Below are 15,518 nucleotides of genomic sequence, written 5' to 3' on the forward strand. Positions count from 1 at the left end.
TACAAATGGCTCTCCAAAATTGTTAAGTCCAATTTAGAGTTAAGTTCGACTTAGAATCTTTGTGAAACGACCCCCTGGTGTCAGTCTAGTATCGGTCTAGCATCGGTCTCCTGGTGTGACCGGGGTATTCTATAAGCTGTGGTGGCGCAATTTTTCATTTTGACACAATGCTTCATGCTGGTCTCGATTTATGTTGATTGATACGATGTCAAAGTATATAGACCATGTAAATTAATTATGAATATTTTCAGCCAAAACGCCGCAATTTAATAACCTTCTTTCACCTGTTCAACCTTTTGTAATTGTTTTATAGGTTTGAAATATCAGTTGTAACGGACTAGCGCAAACGACTAATAATGATTTATAGTCTTCAAACAGATTCAACTGCAATCGCAATTAATTGTGCATATTTTCTATGCAGAGTATCATCTCTGACACTTCATAAAATTTAACAAAATGGCAATTCTCAGTTTTATTGAGACCAACCTTATATGGATACTTGCTCTCAGCGGGTAATATACATTTTCATTATTCCTTATAACACCAAAGTTCACCTTTTAAGCGTTGATATATACTCTGTATAGTATGTGTTTTTTTACCTGTGAAAACACATAAAACAAAAACGATTTATGTGTAAGGTATACGTAGGACACAGTGTAAACATAGCTTGTTATATATATACCGCTTTGCAGTGTGGAAGCAATATGAAAATATTATTTGTTTACATAATACAACAGGGCTCCAAATTATTTGATTGCTCATAATGTATACGTAATACCGTGGTTGTCTGCTTAACCAAAGAGTGTCACGCTGCGTGACATTATACTGCGTGCCTGAACAATTAGCATCGAAAGCAATTAGTATGTAGGTAAATTCCAATGTTTTTATGACATGGTTCCAAGTTGCTATTGTGTCACACGGATAAACTTCAATATGATAATGGTTTCCCTGCTGGAAAGAACACACTCATTCACATTCATTCACAGAGTGAATCACACTGTTAATCACAGTGTGCTCCACAATGTTAAATTGGGGCGTTTTCACATTGTGGTCGATTCGTTTCAAACTGTGGTTCACAGTGTGGATAACCGGAAAAGGAAAGAACACACCCATTCACACTCATTCACAGTGCGAATCACACTGTGTTTCACACAGTGTTCACAGTGTGAACTATGATTTCTCACTGTGATTCACACTGTGAATGAGTGTGAATGAGTGTGTTCTTTCCGGCAGGGTTCTCTATTAGGCAAAAGTATACCACAGTGTAACACAGTAACACAGTGTGTCCAGCAGTGTTTTACATCGTGTTTCACGGTGTTTCATACCGCTTCCCACATTTGCATAGTTTGTGTTATTCACCACTATAACATTGTTGAGTATACAATAGCAATGAGAGAATTTGAAGACCTCGTCTTATAGTCATGACGGAATTAAGCTACGAGTATGTGTGGACATTCTATACTTATTCTGTTTTCACCATGTGAAACACTGCTAAACAGAGCATCATAGTTTACACTCATCTATACCCTATCAACGTGTAAACTCTATGTTTACTCTGTTTACATTATCTCCACACTGTGAAAAGCGGTGTTATATGTGGCTACAATGTGTGAAAGAATCATGCTATATAAACAATCATGATGTATCACCCTCATCTAATTTGATCATACAAAATTATGATTAATGAATCATATTATAGTGTAAACTAATTCATATGAACATATTTCTATGTTCAGTGTTTCCACACTGTGTAAAGTGACGCGACACACTTTTGATACAGACTGATTCACAGTATAGCCTATACGCATACAACCGTATGACCACAAAGAGCATTTGAAATACTTGCAAGTATTTATAATGCGAATTCCTTTGGTCGTCTGTTTTAATTTGGGCTGTATTTTTGTCCTTAACAAAAAGAAGTGTTCCATGATCTTTTCTGGGCCAATTAATACACAAGCCACACCTACGAGCCTCACTACAGACCAAACAAAACACATACATTACACCAAATGGCTGTGAATCGGTTGGTCTCGAGTTCTTTTGGTGGTGTGCCAAGCTAATTCTTTTGGTGACTCAGTGATAACTTATTCTAAAAACAATCTATTTGTCGGGTTAATAAACACACTATAAAATTCTTAGTAGTGCACTAAGTGAAGAACGTGACTTGATTTGCAATTAACTTCAAATTTATTACCGCCAACCAGAATAAGGGCGTCTCCGCATCTGACAATTGTTTTGCTCTAATAATAATAATTATAGAGTATTTGTAATACGCCAACTCCACATGACTAATGTGTTCGAGGCGCATGAATATGAAAAAATACACAAAAATACACACAACAATACACACACAAATGAACAACGACAATGTGAAAGTAAAGCTTAATCCACTGGAAAGCCGCTTTGAACAAATAAGTTTTGAGGGCATATTTAAAGCAATCTACACTTGAAATACTAGTAACGAATATGTTATTGCAATTGGTATAGGTGAGGTCCAGCGCGTGCAAATGACCGATCCCCCCCCCCCCCCCCATGATTTCTTATTTTTCGGAACAACAAGCAATTGAGAATCGGATGATCTTAAGCGTCTGGGAGGATTATAAGACATCAACAAATTAATATTGTACTCTGGGGCAGATCCATGTATATATACAGCGAAAAACAAGCAATAATAATTTAAATACAATACGTTCGAAAGAAGAAATCAAGAGTCGTGAGCCCAGTCTTATTGATATTTTGAGAATGATTAAAGAAATACGATCATAAGGATTTGCGAAAAAACAACACAAGGTTGTTTCAATAGTCTCGTCCATGACATTTAACTGTGAGAACATTACAATGATGATTAACGTGATCTGAATATGATTTCTATTGGATATATAAACAATAGGGTACTGAAATTCTTTGCGATAGTCTATTCTAAAACATGTAAAATTACAAAATGATGCAGCAGTAGTAGTAATACGGAATAATAATACGAAATATAATTTAACCTTCAAAAGCAAAAATCTGGGTGACGTTAAAAATATAAACACGCCATAATGACGTTCCTATCTGGTGTTTTACCAGGGAGAGTGTAATGGATGGAGATACCGTCTCGAAAGAATTTACCGAGGGAAATATATTCAGGATTAACAAGAAATGAAACCCTCTCCAGTCATCAATTACGGTAGGGGAAACAAAAGACGCGCGGTGCTACGAATGACTTTTAAGTTGCCTCTTGGACGGTATCTCCATTAATTACACTCTCACTGGTTTTACTAAGCGTATCATTTCCTTTGGCCTCTTCCGTGGGTACAATCTTCCTCGGGCAACTAACGATCTGAAGTGTGCGCACAAAGAGCCTCTTGAAGAACTTCTTGAAGACGGGGTGTCTGAAGGCGTAGAAGACAGGATTGATGCAGTTGTTGAAGAAGAGGATGGCGGTGGTGTATATCCCCGCTAGTCGTACCCCAGGTATCGCAAAGGTCACAGCCGTCGGGACGGTACAGCAGATGAAAGCGATGACAACGCTGAAGAGGTTCTTGGTGACACTGACCTCTCGTTGACTGAGTCGCTCGATGTGCTGCTGTTGTTCAACTTGGCTTCGACTGCTCCCGAAGTAAAGGAGGAGCTTTCGTTGCTGTCGGACATGCACCAAAATCCTGATGTAACAGCCGAGCATGATGAGGATATGACTCCCGATTAGTACAGCCAGGAAGTAATGATAAAAGTCACTCGTTTCTGTAAGACTCGTGAAGCATTGTTTATAGGGAGGATAATAAGCGTATTCGGTTAATTTAAAAACGTAAATTGGGATGTAGTTGTATAAACACGCTAGAATCCAAGAGAGAATAGCTAAGAAGAGCTGCTGTTTCTTGTGCGTGTTAAGACTGACTGGTGTGTGTATGTTTTTGGTGATGACGTGACATCGGTTTATGGCTATCAGAACCAGAGTGACAGCGCTACAGGTAAATGTCACATAGTGCACAGCACCTACGAAGCTGCATGCACGCATAAATGTATCTCCATCTTTAAGGATACCATACATCTGGAACGGAAGAACCATGCAGGTCAGGAGGTCAGCGATGGCCAGGTTGACTACCAACACATTGGTCGGGGTTTGCAGTTTGGGAGTGACGATCACGCCGACGACGACGAGACTGTTTCCAAGGATACCGAATATAGATGTGAAGAGGTAGATGGCTGCGATGACGATCGAGTGAGGGTAGAGATCATAGACATCGGTCTCACTATCGGTACAGTTGGTACAATTCTCAAATCTCGAGGACATTTCTGTATGAAGCTCCATTATTTATGAGATGCTGGTCGATGTCACTATCCAAGCGTTATATCACACATCTTAAAGATTCAGAGACTGCAATGAAAAACGGGAAGACATTATGAAAGCATTATCTACGGAAATTATTGGTTAAATAAAATAAATTTTCCCATTGTTTCGGACTTTTTATCTTTCATGAAAATCCCATCTGGACCGCCAAGGACAATGTTTGAGAACCCTTGAGATATATATAGACGATCCTACACAAAAAATATCTTCCTTTACCGCGGCGCCAGCCATCCATCAACAAACTACCCGCATACGATCTTTCCTCCGAATTGGCTCGACAAATTGCGAAGTGTGCGAATTTGAGAATATATCCGGCTTCACAAACGGGTAGACACAGGTGGGGTTTCATTCTATTATTAGAATACTATAATGTGTCCTATTGATTTGTTCTAAACATAGTATTCTATGTTTGTTATAGCCATACTTTATATTGTTCATTTCAAGCTTCATAATAAAAAGACAGCTTTAATTTGTAGGTCAAGGAAAGCAATTTGTTTTTAATATTTCTTTTCATTTCATTTAGTTATTCAGTACTTAATACATAATAAAAAAATCAATACACATTGAAAGATATACGAAGAGATATAAACGTGTTTGGACAAAATAGGCAAAGGCTCCAATGAATGAATGAAGGAATGAGAGTACAAATTACCCATTTATTTCTATTTATTCAAATTAATTGTTATAATGACAGTGTTATTTTTGTGCGTGTGGATATTTTTAGTACATGCGCGACCATAAGAACATGAAGGACAGTCACTTCGTGAAAAGTGACGCTGTGTTCATTGACAAACCCCCACCCCCCCCCCCCCCCCCCCCAAAAAAAAAAAAAAAAAAAAAAAAACACTTTTTAAGAATGCAGTATGCAGCATATGAAACTACAAAAAAAAAAAAATCAATTTTCATGGAAACATAGTTCTGGGCTAAACATAACTGCTTTTGTAAGAGCGAATTTCTCGGAAGTTTAGTTTTACGCGTGATGCTCTGGGCGGTCACTTTGTGATGAGGGCGACGAATTTAGCCAACATTTCAATAAAATTCGTTCATATTGGGCAACCAACAAGAACTTGATTCTCATTTATCAATTCTCTGAAAAGTTATGGCAAAACTTGTGACCTGTGAAATTATATCTGAGTATCTATTATGTTTGATGCGGATATATATGCATTTAATATGCATGGAATCGAACAGAATATCCCTCGAATACAAGGTACCTGCAAGGGAAATTACCTCCAAATATATGTATACCTCTAACTTTTATGGAATTACCTTTAGTTGGCCAATACCCCTTTGTTCAAGAATACTACGCACAGTTAATTTCTTTGAAAAGTTGAAAATGCAAGCTAGGTTTCACAAAATGCATCAACGAACGCTTTAGGGTTTTCTCTTGAATCATTGTGTATTTTTATGAAAGAGATAATATAAGAACACAATCTCGTTTTTTGCAATCCTGCATATAGGTTTTACTTTTACATGTCGTTTTAAGATGTCCTATATATTCGTTAAAGGCTAAATAAACTTTCAGTGAGGTCATTTGAAATTCAGCCGTTTTTCTGAAATATGACCGCAAACAGCACGAACCATGTTTTCTCATGTCCGATATGGAAGGAATACTATATCATTCCAGTCAGACATAGCTAGGTGATATAATTATGTGACTTGATATCACTATCGGTTGGTATTTAGATAACAGTAAATTATGTGGGTCGAAAAATATAAATATCCCGATTAAAACATAGTGCATGTACAGAGTTTACAGTGTACAGTGTTTTACTCACTGATGGGGTTACCCTGGGTAAATAAAACAAATAAAATAAATAAATAAATAAATAGTTACTGTGTGGGCACTTCCAAAGGGGTATTGGCCAACTAAAGGTAATTCCATAAAAGTTAGAGGTATACATATATTTGGGGGTAATTTCCCTTGCAGGTACCTTGTATTAAATGCATATCCGCATCAAACATAATAGATACTCGGATATAATTTCACAAGTCACAAGTTTTGCCAGAACTTTTCAGTTATTTGGTTTCTTGGTGTCCTATATACGTTATAAGGATCATAGAAGATGACAAGTGAACATCAAACATATTACATGTACCTTAATGCCCTGATGCTAAAGCTTATCTGTACTAGTTTATCGGAGGGATTAGACCACACTGCAAGGTCACTGGACAGGTGATTATCTCATCAACTCAGCTCTCAATTAACATAAGAAAAAAAGGATCATGGGGACCAATGATTAGGCATTGTTTTCTATATAGAGGGTGCAATTAGCTACAAGTAGTGCAGTGGGCCTTAAAGTTCATCCGACCTATGCTCATATATATCGTAAGACAATTATCAGAATGGGTAAATCCAAATTATTTTGTCTAGTAGGTTACCGTCCATATTAAGTATAAATATATATATAATTTATTTGTCTTGTCTTGTGTTTTCACCTCAATTATACATGTATAATATCATATATTCGGCATGTGCCCGGAATAGAATCTTATTAATAAACCACTTCAATGCCATTCAATCCAATTGTCTTATACCTGGTTCTATGAAGTAGATAGCCTTACAATAGTTCGGATCAGATACATACAAGCTATGCTCTTTAATAAGGCTCCCCACATCTTACATTGTATTACCTTGTACCAAAAAAAAAAAGAGAATTTAAATTGTTTTTTTTGATATAAGTATGGAACAAATAAACTTCAAACTTCAAAATTCAAATTTGAAGGGAAATTATACTCTGAATATGTCGATTACAATCAATATCCCACGATACTCGGTAACGTAGGGGACACAAAATGATCAAATACCATGATAAATTATGTCCAAATACCTAAAACGTTTACAAGTTGTCCGGTAACGTATGGAATCCTTTTCCAGAATTTCTTAACCAATAATACATACCAGATGTGAGCAATATACAACATCAAATTATTTTTTAAAAAAGCAGCCTCGTGTTGAAATGAAACTAAACACTGTACAATTCAGCCAGCATTTCCGCACAAAAAGTCTTTCATATTGGGCAACCAACAAGAACGTAAATCTCATTATCAATTCTCTTTAAAGTTCATGCAAAACTTGTGACCTGTGAAATTATATCTAGGTATCTATTATGTTCAATGCGGATGTGCATTATGCCTGGAATTGAACAGAATATCCCCCAAATACATGCACCTCTAACCACCAACTTTTAGGAAATTACCTTTAAATGGCCAATACTCCTTCGTTCAAGGAGTATTATTACCCTTACCAAATTTTATAACTTTTCTGATAATGTGACACATCAAAGCTTACATCTAAAAGTATTCATCAAAGGCCCAAATTTAGCCAGTCCACCTTTCACTTTTGAGTTACGAAAAACTAAAAAAACATCAAATTTACAGGGGTATGAATAATTTAGTTGATAAATACAATTCCAATTAATATAACAATGATCGTGTACAATTACATACTGTAATGGGTATTCAGGGGGGGGGGACATGTAGATAGATGTACAGTGTGCAAACTTTAGCGAAATCAAATCATAAAATGCAATACGAGGGTATAAAACTGTGCGAATACACGAGCTAAATCTATAGATAAACAAAAAGAGATTAAGAGAGAGGAAGAAAAGAAAAAGCGAAAAAAAAAAAAAAAAAAAAAAAAAAGAAGAAGAGAGGAAGTGAAAGGGGACAGTAGAAGAATAGAATATATTAGAAAATGATTTCGTAGAAATAACGCAAGAGAGAGAGAGAGAGAGAGAGGGGGAGAAAAAACAACATTTTAAAAAAAATGTACAGCTTTGAAGGAAAAAAATGAATAAACCCGTTGACTATTGAACTCTTACATCGCATATAGGTTTAATACAGAAAACCCCGGTTCTAGTAGGCTGTTTGTGCAAAGAAAGCACTTCAACTGTAGGAAATTGAAAGGGCCTATACTTTCGTGCCAAAGTTTTCGAGCCCTTTTTTTATTTTATTTTCTTTTGTTGTGGTCGCTGCTGTTTTTGATTACCTATGACATAGTAGGAACAGTAGTTGTATGAGACTGAATGAGGGTAACAAGGTTACGGATTTAATGGGGTAGATGCCATAGCAGGAGTAAATGCACAGTCCTACTGCCATTCTAGATTAGCCGGGCTTGGTGATAATTAGTGTGAAAAGGTGCGCGTGCAGGGAGTTCGCTCAAAATTCCTTATCCTAAGAAGAACGGTCTATGGTAATGTGGGTAAAGTCAACCTTCTCATCCTTCTCACAACACTAATAACAATTAGTCACATTTTTTTCATGATACCTACTAAGGATAAGGGCCTCTGCGATATACATGGATTGTATGTAACTCTATTCCGATATATAGTGGCATTTGCTTGTATCAACAAAATTTAGCGTTATACGAGTCACAAATGATATATACTCACTGTTTGCCTAGATCCTGCTAAATGCGAAATGAGTCGTCGAATAAGGCGTCGAGTCCTCTCCTTAGAAACATTTATCCAATTATAGCCGAGCTAAAAGGATTCACACTAATCTTACTAGTCTCTTCAAGAACGTGTTATAAGGCGTTTACAACGCCTCTTTCGCGAGATAAGAGGAAAATTTGTTTCTGGCACATGGATCCGGTTTAACAGATGCCAAAACATGCAGTGTGTCGAATATAACGATTTAAAAATCAATTCAGTGCAGATTTCCTTTGCACAAAATTTAATGTGCTCCGTTTTGTCATATTTTCAATTAGAAATGACGGATAAATCCGTATGAAATGAAAGACAACGGCTGCGGGAGTCTGTATTTGACCGTCTGGTGTCATGGCATTGAGCAGGTATACCTGATGCAAGTCAATCTTGGATCTTGTGGTCCAAAAACGAAACCAGAGGAAAACACAATACTAGATCTAGCTCACCAACCGAACAAAAGAATACATATCTCTCGCTCAGTGATGTATAGATCCTGCTGTGAATTGTGATGCATTATAATACCATATTGTGATAAAACCGGCCTGGGGATTCCGCTCAACAAGTAGAAACCTTAGTCTGTTCCCAAACAGAAAGTGACTCACCCATCACATTATCTGATCATTTCTTTTCTGTGTGTGGCACGACAACATTATATTAACTGTTTAATCAAGAAAATGTGTTTCAATGGACAGCTTTATGGTGTTAACAAAACTTTGAAATATGATTAGTTTGGATAAATATGATTTGTTTTGATAACCGCATATTATGAATAAATCACATTTTTCATCATATAATATTTGTATCTGATTTCGGAAATAAAAACAACAACAACAGCTTAACGGTTAAAAGCCCTCTTAGGCTCAAGTATATAGCATGCCGTATAGCTAAATGCATGAATGTGATTTGGTATTAATGTTTGAGGGTTTTCACATATTTCCTGAATTACATTATCATAATTGCTAACGATGGTGGACCTGAATATCAGGTAAAGTTAAGTTTCATAAACAGAAGCCAAAATATTGCTTCCATTTTTACTTCATTTATATGTCTGTCTGTGTTTTCTTATATATTATTTTGGCGAAGAATGTTTGTATCAAAGAGGAAAGAAGTAATACCCAAATTTGGACATGCTTACACTTCAAATACATTTCCATTGTAATTTTACTCTAAAGAATTCATTCGACAAACATATTTTGAGCATCTAAGCACCCACCCACGCTCCCCGGGGTACAATCAGTGTTCATAAATTTTTGGGGGGTTTTAATGTAAAGCCTGCCTGCCTGAACATCATTACAAACGATTTCAATCGAGGTACGTGTCTCATTCAGAATGTTCCTTTCAAATGTGTTTCTCTTTCTTCTGTTACCCTTGTTAGAAGCCCAGCCCTATAATATCCTATTCACCTACGATACTGTGACATGATAAAGAGTGTGCCAGTCCGCACATAATGGTATAACTAATGGGGTCGGTCATAGATTTGTGTGGTTTCCAGGCAAAGTTATTCGTTTCTCTCTCTCTCTCTCTCTCTCTCTCTCTTTGTGTTTAAAAAAAATCCAGGTTCCATGAGTAAACTGATGTCGTTCACACAATATAAATTAAGAAGAAGAAGAACCAAAAAAAAATACTTCACAAACAATCAGTTTCATAACACAATAATGTGGTGTTTAGTTTAGTTTGGCGTTGGGTAGTAAGGGAATGGGTCATAATTTGTTTCATATTATGACTGATTTCATTCCCCCCCCCCAAAAAAAAAAATCGATCGCAATTTGTGAATCGTACATGTATTTAGTTAATCGAATCATGTTATTATCATGCCATGAATACTTATTTAAATATTACATCACGCAGGAAGGAGGCTCTAATCTTGAGCTCCAATATGGATATCGTATGTTGAGGGAACATGGCTTTAATTAATTCTGGATTTTTTATCCTGCAGTATTTGATTGTTTGAACCAGTAAAAATAAAAACAAACTTACACAAAGCTTGCTAGAAATCATCTTCAATTAAAAAAACACTCTCATTTGCACATTGTACATGCATATACTAACATTGATTTCCCTTATCCCTAATAAAGCCGGGGGGGGGGGGCCATCATGCCCCCCCCCCCCTCCACGATTTGTCTGATTGTTCGGGAACGCATATGGATGGCGCCCCGCCGCTCGCTGACTTTTTTCTTCCGAGTCTTGCGCAACTTCTAAAATTATTTTTTTGAAAATCGGACCTACACAACTGTACGGTTACAAGGTCACGTGACCTTTTGTCTTTGTATGTCAGCCCGAAAATCGCTCATTTTCGGGATTTGTGTACAAAACATATAGAAAAGTCATTTTGTCTAAAAACAGATCAAACATGGGTTATTGGGTCTTGTTTAAAGTTGAGGTGGTTGTTTTGGGAGTCAAAATAGTTGAATTGTAGTTAGAAATGAAAAAACAAAAAACAAAAAACAATGAAATACATAAGAAATTATCAAAACAAGGGATAACAAAAGGAATAAGCTGGCTCTTCCAATTTTTTTGTCGTATTATTATTCAGAATGGTCTAATGAATATATGTAGTGAAAAAGAATGCTTAAATATGAATAATATATGATTAATGGGTAAAAATGTAATTTTATGACCTTATTTGCATAAATTAACATGAACATGCAAATGAGTGGATTTTTCAAAAAATTGAAATTATCATAGTAATCTATACACTTCACTTGAAATGCGTGCACATTTTCGCGGAGATCGGCCGCTTCATGGCCGAGATCTTATGGGGGGATAAGCCCCCCCCCCCCCCCCGGGCCGGCCCGGCCGCGGCCCTAACCCTAACCCTAACCGCGGCCGCGTCGTACTAAGACCTCAAATACCCCGGCCTTTTTAGGGTAAACTCTCTATGCTCATTACTTAATCTATTATAGTGTTCTACTAAAATCGTCTTGCGCATGTCATTTATTTGTTAGCTTGAACATTCAGTGTAAGCTTTGTTGGATTCTGTGAGAATTCATTTTCTATCATTACTAGAACTCAAGCTTAATTTTAAGTTGAAGACAATATCTTCAGCAGACGATTGTACAAGTAACATTTTGTTATGGAACTGATTGTGTGTGTAGTGTTTGTTGTTGTTCTCCTTTTTAGTTTATATTGTGTAAACGATGTGGGTTTATTACTCATGGACCCTAGATTTGTTGATACAAAGAGAGAGAGAGAGAGAGAGAGAGAGAGAGAGAGAGAGAAGGAGAGAAGGAGAGAGCTCTGAGAGAGACAAAAGAGTGACCTTGCCTGGAAACCACAATGTCCAATATTCCTATATATATACGTATGTTAACGAGGGTAAACAGAAGTAAGAAAACCACATTTTGCCAAATGTGGTTTTCGCCCGATGGGTTTCGAGGCGACCAAACAAAATTGGTGGGGGGGGGGGGGGGGGTGGGGGTGGAATTCGGCAAGGATCAATCTGAAAGGAAACGTACCTGGAATGAAATCATTTGTAATGATTTTATTCCAGGTTGGTTTTTACTTTTTTTTATGATCACTGACTGTATAGGTTAAGTATGGGATAGAACGTAAGGGGCGCACCCACACAACTATTCTTTTCCATCACAAAATATTTCTGAAATTAAAGGGCACGTCGTTAGGTTTCAAACGGTTTGTCGACTACGAAAGCTGATTCTATATATCATATAACATGATGTATATTCCATATAACATGATTAACATTTGTGATAATTATTCGAAGTTGCAAAAAAATAGAAACTGAAATAATCTCGTTTGTGCAACAAGGTTTGGTATCATGGATCAAGAAGTTTTATTACTACATATATATTCAAACTTGATCGATTACATTCACGATACTTATTTCAAATTACTAACATTATGGAAACTAACAAGAATACAGTACTTCGTTGAAATTCAGCAAAAATGTGTACTTTTTGTATTTCTTCTCTGTCTTTTCTTAATCTTCGGAATAGTTTTTCTAGATAGATGGGGCAGTATAAGTGCGTTATATTACTAGTATGATTACTGCGAGTGCCCCTTTAATAAATCAGTGGTTTTAATTGTTACCTTTCAACACAAACGACTGGACAGTGCGGTGTGTGATCACATTATAACTCAATATAAAAGAGATAAAGTGACATTTGGTGCTCATCTATCTTTTGAGCGTTCCCTGAACCCTGTTGCTTGACGATGCTTCATTCACATGTAAAACAGGTGCAGTGATTGAGGAGTGGTAGGAGAGGGCTGGCAGGGGATGGGGGACAGGGGTTCTTACCCCCCCCCCCCTTCCATCGCGAGATGAGAGAGCGAGAGAGAGAGAGAGAGGGGGGTAGGGGTTTTGAAAATTAGGTCTACTTATTCATACGTAATGTGTCTTTATGTTGAGTGGAGACAATGATGAAATTAAAGCAGTCATGGCCATTTTCTCTTCTGAAGTAAACCCGTTGGGTGCGGTATATTTTGTCTTGTTTTCAAAACCAATATTTCCGGATCTGCTGATTGGCCATTCAATTAATTTAGATGAAAGTGTTATTTTTTGTTCATGTTAAGGCCCTTCTGTTTTCGACACTGCAGTTTTCCTGTAGGAAAGCCTTTTTCGAATGATATATTTAACCGTAAACTTCTTCTTCTGTCCCTTTTTTGTACGGAACGTACCTTACGATCGGTTTCAACGGTTCTGTGATAAAACAACAATTTGTTTGCTTTAGGTTCGATAGAGGAAATCAAGAGTCGTGAGCCCATCCTATTGATATTTTGAGAATGATTTAAAAAATGCGATCACAACATCACAAGTAGTTTCGAAAAATCAACACAAGGTTGTATCAATAGTCTTGTCCATCACATATAACTGTGAGAACGTAATCTGAACATGATTTCTATGGGATATACAATAGGATACTGAAATTGCCCTTGATTTAGTTTTTCGAAAGTCTTTGCGATAGTCTGTTTTATATCCCGCATACTAAGAATCTTGCAATCTGATTGATCTAAACGAGGTCACATGATAAAAGATAGATAAGTACTATCTACCTGCGATAGGACTTTTGTAAGGGAATTTTTTGCTGCTGCCGCACTTGCCATTGAATACGCGTAGCAAAGTAGGTTACGCGAAATGTCAATATCAAATGAGCGCGCATCGACTTTGTTACATTGTATGCATGTTGCGCATTGTAAAATCTAGCTTAAGCTAAACTGTCTGCAGAATCAGTATTTTTAATTATGTAAAATTCACTTTAAATAGACCTTTTTGCCGATGTGGGATATATATTTGCTTACTAAAACATGTAAAATGAGAAAATGATGCAGTAGTAGAAATACGAGATCGTAATCATTTCGGCATAGATATACAAAGCAGGAGAGGACAGGAATGCGAAGTTATAAAATCGATGATCGATATTAATTTGTGTACTCTATTCATAAATCCTTCATTTCTATAATACCTGTATTTAAAAATCCTTCATTTCTTTAATATATGTATTCATAAATCCTTCATTTCTATAATACATGTATTCATAAATCCTTCATTTCTATAATACATGTATTTAAAAATCCTTCATTTCTATAATACATGTATTCATAAATCCTTCATTTCTATAATACATGTTTTCATAAATCCTTCATTTCTATAATACATGCATTCATAAATTCTTCATTTATATAATACATGTATGTTGATATTTAAAATTAGTTGGCAAGCATACATTACTTTATACAACTCACTCCCAGATCCTAATCAAATGATTGGTCATGCGCGGTCACGTGTGATTCATTTACTGAGCCTATTGCAAGCTTTTTCATGAAAAGGCGTGCAATAGTTTCCAGTACTATTGCAGGCTTTTTTTAGCGCATGTACATGATGCGCAGTAATGCGCGTAGAGGTTAGCGCTTAATCCTAATCAAATGATTGGTCATGCGCGGTCACGTGTGATTCATTTACTGAGCCTATTGCAAGCTTTTTCATGAAAAGGCGTGCAATAGTATAGTATTAATGACTGCTTTGAGAGAAATAGTTGTTTTATTACGCTCAAGGGAAGGTTAGAATTGTGCTATTCCCCGAGGCTTGCCGAGGGGAATAGCCCAATTGTAACCTTCCCGAGAGCGTATGAAAACAACTATTTCTCGAATATTAAAGCAGTCATTAATACTTTTATATGCCGAAAAAAAATAGACTAAAAAATAAAAAATAAAAAATAATTTGCAGTTTTGTCGAAGACGGGATTCGAACCCTTGCGTACAACAAGAGGTGTATCGAAAACCAACGCTTAGACCACTCGGCTATCGTGCGGCGTTGACATGCTTGGCAGTTTTCTCCGATATATACATTAAAATGGATTGAAAACGGCTCCGCGTGAGGGATGCTTCGCAAAAGCTCCATGAAACGGACCCTTCTTTTACTTTTGCAATGCATATTGGCACGAACTTAGATCAAGATCTATCGGCAGATGTTGTTTTTTTGTTTTTGAGAGTTAATTTTCGTCTTCATGTCAAAAATGCAAGATAAAATTGTCGGTAAGATCGATCGAGATTCAATTGTATTGAAATTGCCGACCAATTTTTCGCACACGTATGGTATCCTCCATCGCTCAAACCATTTTTTAACATGTAAACCTATGGGGTAACCATGGAGACTGACCTATTTTTTTAATAACCATGGTTATTAAAAATATTGAAATGTTTTATGCATGGTTACCGGGAATTTTACAGGAACAGTTGAAGTTTATGAATGCAATTCGACCAATCAGATGGCTGGATTTCTTAAGTGAGGTATATAATTTCCA

General features: G+C 36.6%; 1 protein-coding gene across 1 annotated transcript; it reads right to left on the reverse strand.

Moving 5' to 3' along the window:
* Positions 1-3,018: 3,018 nt before the first annotated feature.
* LOC575907 (nociceptin receptor-like) lies at positions 3,019-4,348 on the reverse strand. The gene has a single exon (XM_776270.3). The coding sequence runs from the start codon at positions 4,289-4,291 to the stop codon at positions 3,209-3,211; it is 1,083 nt and encodes a 360-aa protein (XP_781363.2). The 5' UTR covers positions 4,292-4,348; the 3' UTR covers positions 3,019-3,208.
* Between the last annotated feature and the right edge of the window lie 11,170 nt (positions 4,349-15,518).

The sequence above is a fragment of the Strongylocentrotus purpuratus genome, unplaced genomic scaffold, assembly GCF_000002235.5.
Source record: "Strongylocentrotus purpuratus isolate Spur 01 unplaced genomic scaffold, Spur_5.0 spur5_scaffold_15, whole genome shotgun sequence".
Taxonomy (NCBI): domain Eukaryota; kingdom Metazoa; phylum Echinodermata; class Echinoidea; order Camarodonta; family Strongylocentrotidae; genus Strongylocentrotus; species Strongylocentrotus purpuratus.